We start from the raw sequence: 13,693 nt of genomic DNA on the forward strand, positions 1-13,693 counted from the left end.
GGGAGCGGGGAGCAGAGAGCAGGGAGCAGGGAGCAGGGAGCAGAGAGCAGAGAGCAGAGAGCAGGGAGCAGGGAGCAGGGAGCAGAGAGCAGGGAGCAGAGAGCAGGGGTCCTGGTAATTGTTGCAGTTTGTGGCGTGGGTTCCATTCTCACATTATCCCCCCCCCCCAATTTGAAATGTAGAATGGCATGTGTTGTGTTGGTGTGTTGATAAGGGAAGTCAATGTCTACTTCTTCACACGTGGTTTATTATTCCTATGAAAACACGTCGATGTGAAACGGACAGGTCAAAACGTGGAATTTGGTCACAAGGAAAACGTACCTGTTGAATGTTGCGTAAAGCTAGTAGGACATAACCTGCAATATAACCTGCAATATAACCTGTAATATAACCTGCAATATAACCTGCAATATAACCTGCAATATAACCTGCAATATAACCTGTAATATAACCTGTAACATAACCTGCAATATAACCTGCAATATAACCTGCAATATAACCTGCAATATAACCTGCAATATAACCTGTAATATAACCTGCAATATAACCTGCAATATAACCTGCAATATAACCTGTAACATAACCTGCAATATAACCTGCAATATAACCTGCAATATAACCTGTAATATAACCTGCAATATATCCTGCAATATAACCTGCAATATAACCTGCAATATAACCTGCAATATAACCTGTAATATAACCTGTAACATAACCTGCAATATAACCTGTAATATAACCTGCAATATAACCTGTAATATAACCTGCAATATAACCTGCAATATAACCTGCAATATAACCTGTAATATAACCTGCAATATAACCTGCAATATAACCTGCAATATAACCTGCAATATAACCTGCAATATAACCTGTAATATAACCTGCAATATAACCTGCAATATAACCTGTAATATAACCTGTAATATAACCTGCAATATAACCTGCAATATAACCTGCAATATAACCTGTAATATATCCTGCAATATAACCTGCAATATAACCTGCAATATAACCTGTAATATAACCTGCAATATAACCTGCAATATAACCTGTAATATAACCTGCAATATAACCTGCAATATAACCTGCAATATAACCTGTAATATAACCTGCAATATAACCTGCAATATAACCTGCAATATAACCTGTAACATAACCTGCAATATAACCTGCAATATAACCTGTAATATAACCTGCAATATAACCTGCAATATAACCTGCAATATAACCTGCAAAATAACCTGCAATATAACCTGTAATATATCCTGCAATATAACCTGCAATATAACCTGCAATATAACCTGCAATATAACCTGCAATATAACCTGTAATATAACCTGCAATATAACCTGCAATATAACCTGTAATATAACCTGCAATATAACCTGCAATATAACCTGCAATATAACCTGCAATATAACCTGCAATATATCCTGCAATATAACCTGCAATATAACCTGCAATATAACCTGCAATATAACCTGCAATATAACCTGCAATATAACCTGTAATACAACCTGCAATATAACCTGCAATATAACCTGCAATATAACCTGTAATATAACCTGCAATATAACCTGCAATATAACCTGTAATATAACCTGCAATATAACCTGTAATATAACCTGCAATATAACCTGTAATATAACCTGCAATATAACCTGCAATATAACCTGTAATATAACCTGCAATATAACCTGTAATATAACCTGTAATATAACCTGCAATATAACCTGCAATATAACCTGCAATATAACCTGCAATATAACCTGCAATATAACCTCCAATATAACCTGTAATATAACCTGTAATATAACCTGCAATATAACCTGCAATATAACCTGCAATATAACCTGTAATATAACCTGTAATATAACCTGCAATATAACCTCCAATATAACCTGTAATATAACCTGTAATATAACCTGTAATATAACCTGCAATATAACCTGCAATATAACCTGTAATATAACCTGCAATATATCCTGCAATATAACCTGTAACATAACCTGCAATATATCCTGCAATATAACCTGTAATATAACCTGCAATATAACCTGCAATATAACCTGTAATATAACCTGCAATATATCCTGCAATATAACCTGTAACATAACCTGCAATATATCCTGCAATATAACCTGTAATATAACCTGCAATATAACCTGCAATATAACCTGTAACATAACCTGCAATATAACCTGCAATATAACCTGCAACATAACCTGCAATACAACCTGCAATATATCCTGCAATATAACCTGCAATATAACCTGTAATATAACCTGTAATATAACCTGCAATATAACCTCCAATATAACCTGTAATATAACCTGTAATATAACCTGCAATATAACCTGCAATATAACCTGTAATATAACCTGCAATATATCCTGCAATATAACCTGTAACATAACCTGCAATATATCCTGCAATATAACCTGTAATATAACCTGCAATATAACCTGCAATATAACCTGCAATATAACCTGCAATATAACCTGTAATATAACCTGCAATATATCCTGCAATATAACCTGTAACATAACCTGCAATATATCCTGCAATATAACCTGTAATATAACCTGCAATATAACCTGCAATATAACCTGCAATATAACCTGCAATATAACCTGCAACATAACCTGCAATACAACCTGCAATATAACCTGTAACATAACCTGTAACATAACCTGCAATATAACCTGCAATACAACCTGCAATATATCCTGCAATATAACCTGCAATATAACCTGTAATATAACCTAAAAAAACCTGCAATATAACCTGCAATATAACCTGTAATATAACCTGCAATATAACCTGCAATATAACCTGTAATATAACCTGCAATATAACCTGCAATATAACCTGTAATATAACCTGTAACATAACCTGCAATATAACATGCAATATAACCTGCAATATAACCTGTAATATAACCTGTAACATAACCTGTAATATAACCTGCAATATAACCTGCAATATAACCTGTAATATAACCTGCAATATAACCTGCAATATAACCTGCAATATAACCTGTAATATAACCTGCAATATAACCTGTAATATAACCTGCAATATAACCTGTAATATAACCTGTAATATAACCTGTAATATAACCTGTAATATATCCTGCAATATAACCTGCAATACAACCTGCAATATATCCTGCAATATAACCTGTAACATAACCTGCAATATAACCTGCAATATAACCTGCAATATATCCTGCAATATAACCTCCAATATAACCTGTAATATAACCTGCAATATAACCTGCAATATAACCTGTAATATAACCTGCAATATATCCTGCAATATAACCTGTAACATAACCTGCAATATATCCTGCAATATAACCTGTAATATAACCTGCAATATAACCTGCAATATAACCTGTAACATAACCTGCAATATAACCTGCAATATAACCTGCAACATAACCTGCAATACAACCTGCAATATAACCTGCAATATAACCTGCAATATAACCTGTAACATAACCTGCAATATAACCTGCAATACAACCTGCAATATAACCTGCAATATAACCTGCAATGTAACCTGTAATATAACCTGCAATATAACCTCCAATATAACCTGCAATATAACCTGCAATATAACCTGCAATATAACCTGCAATATAACCTGTAACATAACCTGTAATATAACCTGTAACATAACCTGTAATATAACCTGCAATATAACCTGCAATATAACCTGTAATATAACCTGCAATATAACCTGTAATATAACCTGCAATATAACCTGCAACATAACCTGCAATACAACCTGCAATATAACCTGCAATATAACCTGCAACATAACCTGCAATATAACCTGCAATATAACCTGCAACATAACCTGCAATACAACCTGCAATATAACCTACAATATAACCTGCAATATAACCTGCAACATAACCTGCAATACAACCTGCAATATAACCTGCAATATAACCTGCAATATAACCTGTAATATAACCTGCAATATAACCTGCAATATAACCTGCAATACAACCTGCAATATAACCTGCAATATAACCTGCAATACAACCTGCAATACAACCTGCAATATAACCTGTAATATAACCTGTAATATAACCTGCAATATAACCTGCAATATAACCTGCAATATAACCTGTAATATAACCTGCAATATAACCTGCAATATAACCTGCAATATAACCTGTAACATAACCTGCAATATAACCTGCAATACAACCTGCAATATAACCTGCAATATAACCTGCAATATAACCTGCAATATAACCTGTAACATAACCTGCAATATAACCTGCAATATAACCTGCAGACCAAGGGTAACAAGGTAACCTGTCCCTTTCACTGCACGTTACAGACCAATGGTAACCTGTCCACTTCACTGCATGTTACAGACCAAGCATAACAAGGTAACCTGTCCACTTCACTGCATGTTACAAACCAAGCATAACAAGGTAACCTGTCCACTTCACTGCATGTTACAGACCAATGGTAACAAGGTAACCTGTCCACTTCACTGCATGTTACAGACCAATGGTAACAAGGTAACCTGTCCACTTCACTGCATGTTACAGACCAAGGATAATAAGGTAAACTGTCCACTTCACTGCATGTTACAGACCAAGGATAACAAGGTAACCTGTCCACTTCACTGCATGTTACAGACCAAGGATAACAAGGTAACCTGTCCACTTCACTGCATGTTACAGACCAAGGATAACAAGGTAACCTGTCCACTTCACTGCATGTTACAGACCAATGGTAACCTGTCCACTTCACTGCATGTTACAGACCAAGGATAATAAGGTAAACTGTCCACTTCACTGCATGTTACAGACCAAGGATAACAAGGTAACCTGTCCACTTCACTGCATGTTACAGACCAATGGTAACCTGTCCACTTCACTGCATGTTACAGACCAAGGATAACAAGGTAACCTGTCCACTTCACTGCATGTTACAGACCAATGGTAACCTGTCCACTTCACTGCATGTTACACACCAAGGATAACAAGGTAACCTGTCCACTTCACTGCATGTTACAGACCAATGGTAACCTGTCCACTTCACTGCATGTTACAGACCAAGGATAACAAGGTAACCTGTCCACATCACTGCATGTTACAGACCAATGGTAACCTGTCCACTTCACTGCATGTTACAGACCAAGGATAACAAGGTAACCTGTCCACTTCACTGCATGTTACAGACCAATGGTAACCTGTCCACTTCACTGCATGTTACAGACCAAGGATAACAAGGTAACCTGTCCACTTCACTGCATGTTACAGACCAATGGTAACCTGTCCACTTCACTGCATGTTACAGACCAAGGATAACAAGGTAACCTGTCCACTTCACTGCATGTTACACACCAAGCATAACAAGGTAACCTGTCCACTTCACTGCATGTTACAGACCAATGGTAACCTGTCCACTTCACTGCATGTTACAGACCAAGGATAACAAGGTAACCTTGAAGTTGGAGGTTTGAGAATCTCCTTCTGGTAACCAAGATGACCTGTTTAAAAGTCTAACGCAGCCATCTCAATATGACATCCTTTCTGGGTACAAATTAAACACAGTACCTTCACCTCAATATGAGATCCTTTCTGGGTACAAATTAAATACAGTACCTTCATATCAACATGAGATCCTTTATGGGTACAAATTAAATACAGTACCTTCATCTCAACATGAGATCCTTTCTGGGTACAAATTAAATACAGTACATTCATCTCAACATGAGATCCTTTCTGGGTACAAATTAAATACAGTACCTTCATATCAACATGAGATCCTTTCTGTGTACAAATTAAATACCTCAGCCAGTCTTTTTAAATAGCTGTGAAACTAAAAGAGCAACATTTTCACAATTTCACAGAATTATTCCAACCTCATACTGTGGAAATATACACTGAGTGTACAAAACATTGAGAACACCTGCTCTTTCCATGACATACTGTAGACTGACCAGGTGAATCCAGGTGAAAGTTATGATCCCTTATTGAAGTCACTTGTTAAACCCACTGCAATCAATGCAGATAGTAGTGACTTCTCCAGGTCAGACTGGTGGAGAAACCAGGGTTTATTTATGTCCTTAGGAACAATTATACAACTATCAATAGCTGTGTGTGTTACCTACAGCAAGGTGTGTGGGTGTTACCTACAGCAAGGTGTGTGGGTGTTACCTACAGCAAGGTATGTGGGTGTTACCTACAGCAAGGTGTGTGGGTGTTACCTACAGCAAGGTGTGTGGGTGTTACCTACAGCAAGGTGTGTGGGTGTTACCTACAGCAGGGTGTGTGTGTGTTACCTACAGCAGGGTGTGTGTGTGTTACCTACAGCAAGGTGTGTGGGTGTTACCTACAGCAAGGTGTGTGTGTGTTACCTACAGCAAGGTGTGTGTGTGTTACCTACAGCAAGGTGTGTGTGTGTGTTACCTACAGCAAGGTGTGTGTGTGTTACCTACAGCAGGGTGTGTGTGCTACCTACAGCAGGGTGTGTGTGTGTTACCTACAGCAGGGTGTGTGTGTGTTACCTACAGCAGGGTGTGTGTGTGTTACCTACAGCAAGGTGTGTGTTACCTACAGCAAGGTGTGTGTTACCTACAGCAAGGTGTGTGTGTGTTACCTACAGCAAGGTGTGTGTGTGTGTTACCTACAGCAGGGTGTGTGTGCTACCTACAGCAGGGTGTGTGTGTGTTACCTACAGCAGGGTGTGTGTGTGTTACCTACAGCAGGGTGTGTGTGTGTTACCTACAGCAGGGTGTGTGTGTGTGTGTGTTACCTACAGCAAGGTGTGTGTGTGTTACCTACAGCAAGGTGTGTGTGTGTTACCTACAGCAAGGTGTGTGTGTGTTACCTACAGCAAGGTGTGTGTGTGTTACCTACAGCAGGGTGTGTGTGCTACCTACAGCAGGGTGTGTGTGTGTGTTACCTACAGCAAGGTGTGTGTGTGTTACCTACAGCAGGGTGTGTGTTACCTACAGCAGGGTGTGTGTTACCTACAGCAGGGTGGGTGTGTGTTACCTACAGCAGGGTGTGTGTGTGTGTGTGTTACCTACAGCAGGGTGTATGTGTGTTACCTACAGCAGGGTGTATGTGTGTTACCTACAGCAGGGTGTGTGTGTGTTACCTACAGCAGGGTGTGTGTGTGTTACCTACAGCAGGGTGTGTGTGTGTTACCTACAGCAGGGTGTGTGTGTGTTACCTACAGCAGGGTGTGTGTGTGTTTCCTACAGCAGGGTGTGTGTGTGTGTTTCCTACAGCAGGGTGTGTGTGTGTGTTTCCTACAGCAGGGTGTGTGTGTGTTTCCTACAGCAGGGTGTGTGTGTGTTTCCTACAGCAGGGTGTGTGTGTGTTACCTACAGCAGGGTGTGTGTGTGTTACCTACAGCAGGGTGTGTGTGTGTTACCTACAGCAGGGTGTGTGTGTGTTACCTACAGCAGGGTGTGTGTTACCTACAGCAGGGTGTGTGTGTGTTACCTACAGCAGGGTGTGTGTGTGTTACCTACAGCAGGTGTGTGTTACCTACAGCAGGGTGTGTGTGTGTTACCTACAGCAGGTGTGTGTGTGTGTTACCTGCAGCAGGGTGTGTGTGTGTGTGTGTGTGTGTGTTACCTGCAGCAGGGTGTGTGTGTGTTACCTGCAGCAGGGTGTGTGTGTGTTTCCTACAGCAGGGTGTGTGTGTGTGTGTGTGTGTGTGTGTGTGTGTGTGTTACCTGCAGCAGGGTGTGTGTGTGTGTGTGTGTGTGTGTGTGTGTGTGTGTGTGTGTGTGTGTGTGTGTGTGTGTTACCTGCAGCAGGGTGTGTGTGTGGTGTGTGTGTGTGTGTGTGTGTGTGTGTGTGTGTGTGTGTGTGTGTGTGTGTGTTACCTGCAGCAGGGTGTGTAGGTGTTTGTTCTCAGCGGTGAGCTGATCATTCTCTGTGTTAGCGCTCAGCACCAGTCCGTCCCGCTCCTCCACTTCCTGTTGCAATGCATGCTGGTCCTCTTCCCGGGCCATCCGCGTGATCTCCAGAGCCTTCTGAAGGACACACACTTTCTGCTGCAGCTCTGACACATGGATAGACACACACACACACACACACACACACACACACACACACACACACACACACACACACACACACACACACACACACACACACACACACACACACACACACATAAAGCATCGATACAGACATACACACCACCATCATCATCATCATCAAACAATACACACTCAAATACTCAACATCAATCTGTAGTGCTGAGTGATTAACAGACATATATTTTATTTTTCTGGTAATTAAACAACTCATTGACTGACGTCGGTACTTGAATTTCATTAAGCTCTGTGTTTTTTTGTGTGCCCAACGTGCCGTGTCTCTAGAGAGAAATGAAGTCGCTGGGCTGAAGGGCGTTGTAGTTTTAATTTAGCAAAGATTCAACCTAGTTCTGCGCAGAAATGAACTACAATGACCATAATCCATTGCGGCAGTTTTTTGGGGACATGTAATTACTACAGACAGGTGATTACCACAGACAGGTGATTACCACAGACAGGTGATTACCACAGACAGGTGATTACTACAGACAGGTGATTACCACAGACAGGTGATTACTACAGACAGGTGATTACTACAGACAGGTGATTACTACAGACAGGTGATTACTACAGACAGGTGATTACCACAGACAGGTGATTACCACAGACAGGTGATTACTACAGACAGGTGATTACTACAGACAGGTGATTACTACAGACAGGTGATTACCACAGACAGGTGATTACCACAGACAGGTGATTACCACAGACAGGTGATTACTACAGACAGGTGATTACTACAGACAGGTGATTACTACAGACAGGTGATTACTAAAGAGAGGTGATTACTACAGACAGGTGATTACCACAGACAGGTGATTACTACAGACAGGTGATTACTACAGACAGGTGATTACCACAGACAGGTGATTACTACAGACAGGTGATTACTACAGACAGGTGATAACTACAGACAGGTTATTACTACAGACAGGTGATTACTACAGACAGGTGATTACTACAGACAGGTGACTACTACAGACAGGTTATTACCACAGACAGGTGATTACTACAGACAGGTGATTACTACAGACAGGTGATTACTACAGACAGGTGATAACTACAGACAGGTTATTACTACAGACAGGTGATTACTACAGACAGGTGATTACTACAGACAGGTGATGACTTTGAGGAATGAAAAATAATAAATTAATCCAATATAAACTGAGTAATAAACACAACTGAAATGTGTTTTTATTTCATAGTAATTTCCTGTGTTTCTATTGATGTCGACCCAATATGGACCTGACAGAGACAATGGAATGTTTTGGCCGTTGAACGTTCACTATTTATGGCTTCGGAATTTCCATTCAAAAGCTCTAAATCATTGTAATTAATTATTAATTGTTATATTATATTTCATAATGTTTTTAATGTTGAAAAAACATATAGAAACCGAAAATCCAAAACAGTGATTATTTTGTAATAATCGAACCAACATCAAAAACCACTAATCGCTCAGCTCTCTCTCTTTCACTCAATCACTCACACTCTCACACAGTCTCTCTCTCTCTCTCTTACCCATGAGTTGTTCATTCTGACTGCAGAGAGCAGCCATGTTTTCCTGGACGTTACTTCTCTCCGCTCCAGCCTCCTTCCTGGTTACAGCCATATCATACTCAAGAGTCTGTCTCTGTGCCTCTCCTCTCTCCACTGCTGCTCTCAGCCTGGCCACCTGGCCCTCTAGAGAGGATACCTGGAGGGGAAGGTTGGAGGAACGTTGGGTGATATGACTGTCCCAGTTGGCTCCCTTCCACTTCAATGTGTATCAAACTAGAGGTTTATACAGAGCCATCGTAATAAATCACGTCAGCACACACTCGGCGCTGGAAATTAACACCTATTTCACCAGCCACGTTCTTGTTAGCCGCGAGCCAAATAATTCTATCTGTATATTCTGAAAATGGCCGGGCACCGCCAAGAGCAAAGAAACAGAGGACCACCATGTCGATTGCGAAGCTGAGCTCACCGAGCAGCCTGCTGACCCGACCACCGAAGTTGAGGAACCTAGCAGCAAGGTGACTACCTCATGAAGCTGGTTGAGAGAATGCCAAGAGTGTGCAAAACTGCCATCAAGGCAAAGCGGGGCTACTTTGAAGAATCTAAAATATATTTTGATTGTTTTAACACTTTTTTGGTTACCACATGATTCCATATGTGTTATTTCATAGTTTTGATGTCTTCACTATTATTCTACAATGTAGATAAACAGAATTTTTTTTAGAAAAACCCTGGAATGAGTAGGTGTGTCCAACTGTTTGACTGGTACTGTACATAGCAGCGAAATTATATTTTAGTGTAGTTATTATACAGTAGTATTGACATTGTATTGTGTTATTATACAGTGGTATTGATATTGTGTTATAAAAGTGTAGTTACTATACAGTAGTATTGATATTGTGTTATAAAAGTGTAGTTACTATACAGTAGTATTGATATTGTGTTATAAAAGTGTAGTTACTATACAGTAGTATTGATATTGTGTTATAAGAGTGTAGTTACTATACAGTAGTATTGATATTGTATTATAAAAGTGTAGTTACTATACAGTAGTATTGACATTGTATTATAAAAGTGTAGTTACTATACAGTAGTATTGACATTGTATTATAAAAGTGTAGTTACTATACAGTAGTATTGACATTGTATTATAAAAGTGTAGTTACTATACAGTAGTATTGATATTGTATTATAAAAGTGTAGTTACTATACAGTAGTATTGATATTGTATTATAAAAGTGTAGTTACTATACAGTAGTATTGACATTGTATTATAAAAGTGTAGTTACTATACAGTAGTATTGATACTGTATTATAAAAGTGTAGTTACTATACAGTAGTATTGATATTGTATTATAAAAGTGTAGTTACTATACAGTAGTATTGACATTGTATTATAAAAGTGTAGTTACTATACAGTAGTATTGATACTGTATTATAAAAGTGTAGTTACTATACAGTAGTATTGATATTGTATTATAAAAGTGTAGTTACTATACAGTAGTATTGATACTGTATTATAAAAGTGTAGTTACTATACAGTAGTATTGACATTGTGTTATAAAAGTGTAGTTACTATACAGTAGTATTGATATTGTATTATAAAAGTGTAGTTACTATACAGTAGTATTGATACTGTATTATAAAAGTGTAGTTACTATACAGTAGTATTGACATCGTATTATAAAAGTGTAGTTACTATACAGTAGTATTGACATTGTGTTATAAAAGTGTAGGTAGTATTGATATTGTATTGTGTTATGATACAGTAGTATTGATATTGTATTGTGTTATGATATGATACAGTAGTATTGATATAGTATTGTGTTATTATACAGTGGTATTGATATTGTATTGTGTTATGATATGATACAGTAGTATTGATATAGTATTGTGTTATTATACAGTGGTATTGATATTGTATTGTGTTATGATACAGTAGTATTGATATTGTGTTATAAAAGTAAGGGTAGGTCTACAGTACCTGTTCATTGTGTTTGGAGGTTAGTTCCAGCTTGTCTCTCTCCAGCTGGTTGATCCGCCATCGTAGCTCCTCGGGCCCCCGCGGTCCCAGTCCAACACCCCCCAGCTTGTCCCCCTCCTCTTCCCTGGAACGCTGTTGCTGACGCTCAGCCTGCAGAGCACAGATTATCTCCTTCAGTCTGAAACACAGAGAAAACTACAGTTAAAATTGCATTTATCTGTGTGTAAACATCTAGGTTATTGGCAAGCATCCGTAAATATGCAACATTTAAATATCTGTAGATTTTGACAACAGTAAAATGTGTTGACTTTACACAACAACTGTCTATCTGTGTATTCAAACATCTAAAAAAAATAACTATTATATATGTACACTTAAAACATATTTTGGCCTCTTAGATCATTTTAAAAGGCGTTGGCCAGATCTACCTGTAGATCAAAGGTTCCCCCGTACCTGTTGATCTCATCCTCGCAGCACTTGGCTGCAGTAGCCGCTGATCGGGGGTGTGAGGCCCGCAGGGAGGGCTTGGACTGCACACTGTCCTTTCGTCTGGGTCGGTCATGATGTCGGAGCCGCTCCGAAGTGACTGCCGCTGGTCTTTCCGTTGGCATAATGCCAGGTCAGAGAGGATACTCTGTCCAGACTTACAGATTCTAGTCTGTTGTCCCCTGATAATGTATTACACAGCCAATAATGCACATATTTGGTTAGCTAAAAGCCTATTTGTAACCTTGGAAACACAATGATGTTTTGTTTACCTTACAAGTGAAGGCATTGAGCTAAGCTAGCCAGCTACTACTAGTTAACGTTAACTAGATAGGTCACACTAGTATGAGAATATCTAGCTAGCAAGTAAACGAAAAATACAATTGCGGAGTATTGAAGCAAAGGGATTGGGCGGCTAACTATATTGGATAGCTTCCTCTCTGGCTTGACAGTAAACCCGCTGATAGTTTGTTTGCTAGTCAGAGACCCTTGAGATAGCTGAGTTAACGTTAGGTTGCTTAGCTAACGTTGCCTTGCCAGCAAGACCGCTTTGCCCAAAACAAGAGGATCGTTGTCGAAGCGGTCAAATAAGTGCATTTTGGACAACAAATGTTAGAACTTCTGAAATAACAATAATGTTTTATACTTCATACAACTCGGTGGCGATGAAGTTACGACAGTATAGTACGTTTAAATAGGAACTTACAGATGTTTGTCTCAATATCCGTTTGAATGTGACGCCATCTTTGCCGTTTGTTTTCGTACGTCACTTCCCTCTCCCTTCTAGCCCTTCGATTGGCCGGACAGGCCTCTGACGCGTTTAAGAAGGGGTTCGTAAACAACAGAATGTCTATGAAGTTTTATTTATTTATTATTTGTTAATTTGTTTCATAAGAAGAACATATATTTGTAGTTGATGTCCTATATTTATTTGTTATTGTGTTGTAATTTGAAATTGGAATAAAATATAATAATTATGAAGGGGGAATCGAGACGTGGATGAGTAAAGCAATGTTTTATTTATTTTTATTTCACCTTTATTTAACTAGGTAGGCTAGTTGAGAACAAGTTCTCATTTACAACTGCGACCTGGCCAAGACAAAGCAGTGCGACACAAACAACAACACAGAGTTACACATGGAATAAACAAACATACAGTCAATAACACAATAGAAAAAGTACATATACATTGTGTGAAAATAGGTAGGATAAGGGAGGTAAGGCAATAAATAGGCCATAGTGGCGAAATAATTAGCAATTAAACACTGGCGGGATAGATGTGCAAGTAGAGATACTGGTGCAAAGGAGCAAAATAAAAAAATAACAGTATGGGGATGAGGTAGTTGGATGGGCTATTTACAGATGGGCTATGTACAGGTGCAGTGATCTGTGAGCTGCTCTGACAGTTGGTGCTTAAAGTTAGTGAGGGAGATATGAGTCTCCAGCTGCAGTGATTTTTGCAGTTCGTTCCAGTCATTGGCAGCGGAGAACTGGAAGGAAAGTCGGCCAAAGAGGAATTGGCTTTGGGGGTGACCATTGAAATATACCTGCTGGAGCGCGTGCTATGGGTGGGTGCTGGTTTAGGTTTAGAAACTCTCTGAGTAAAGTTTCGTTTAATCT

At 39.0% G+C, this 13,693-nt stretch overlaps 1 protein-coding gene across 5 annotated transcripts in view; it reads right to left on the bottom strand.

Annotated features, from left to right (window-relative positions):
- The window catches only part of ccdc171 (coiled-coil domain containing 171), an 81,827-nt gene extending 68,973 nt beyond the window's left edge, over positions 1-12,854 (bottom strand). For 4 of the 5 annotated variants that reach the window (XM_071377875.1, XM_071377872.1, XM_071377876.1 and 1 more), the window contains exons 1-5: positions 12,780-12,854; positions 12,041-12,255; positions 11,588-11,765; positions 9,625-9,799; positions 7,885-8,063 (exon numbers count right to left, since the gene is read on the bottom strand). In XM_071377875.1, the coding sequence (XP_071233976.1) occupies positions 7,885-8,063; positions 9,625-9,799; positions 11,588-11,765; positions 12,041-12,198 (690 nt within the window). In that variant the 5' untranslated portion in view covers positions 12,199-12,255; positions 12,780-12,854. Of the gene's footprint in view, positions 1-7,884; positions 8,064-9,624; positions 9,800-11,587; positions 11,766-12,015; positions 12,256-12,779 lie in introns of all 5 variants that reach the window. The other variant, XM_071377874.1, reaches the window with a different exon arrangement.
- Positions 12,855-13,693: the final 839 nt, after the last annotated feature.

The sequence above is a fragment of the Salvelinus alpinus genome, chromosome 31, assembly GCF_045679555.1.
Source record: "Salvelinus alpinus chromosome 31, SLU_Salpinus.1, whole genome shotgun sequence".
NCBI classification, from domain to species: Eukaryota; Metazoa; Chordata; class Actinopteri; order Salmoniformes; family Salmonidae; genus Salvelinus; species Salvelinus alpinus.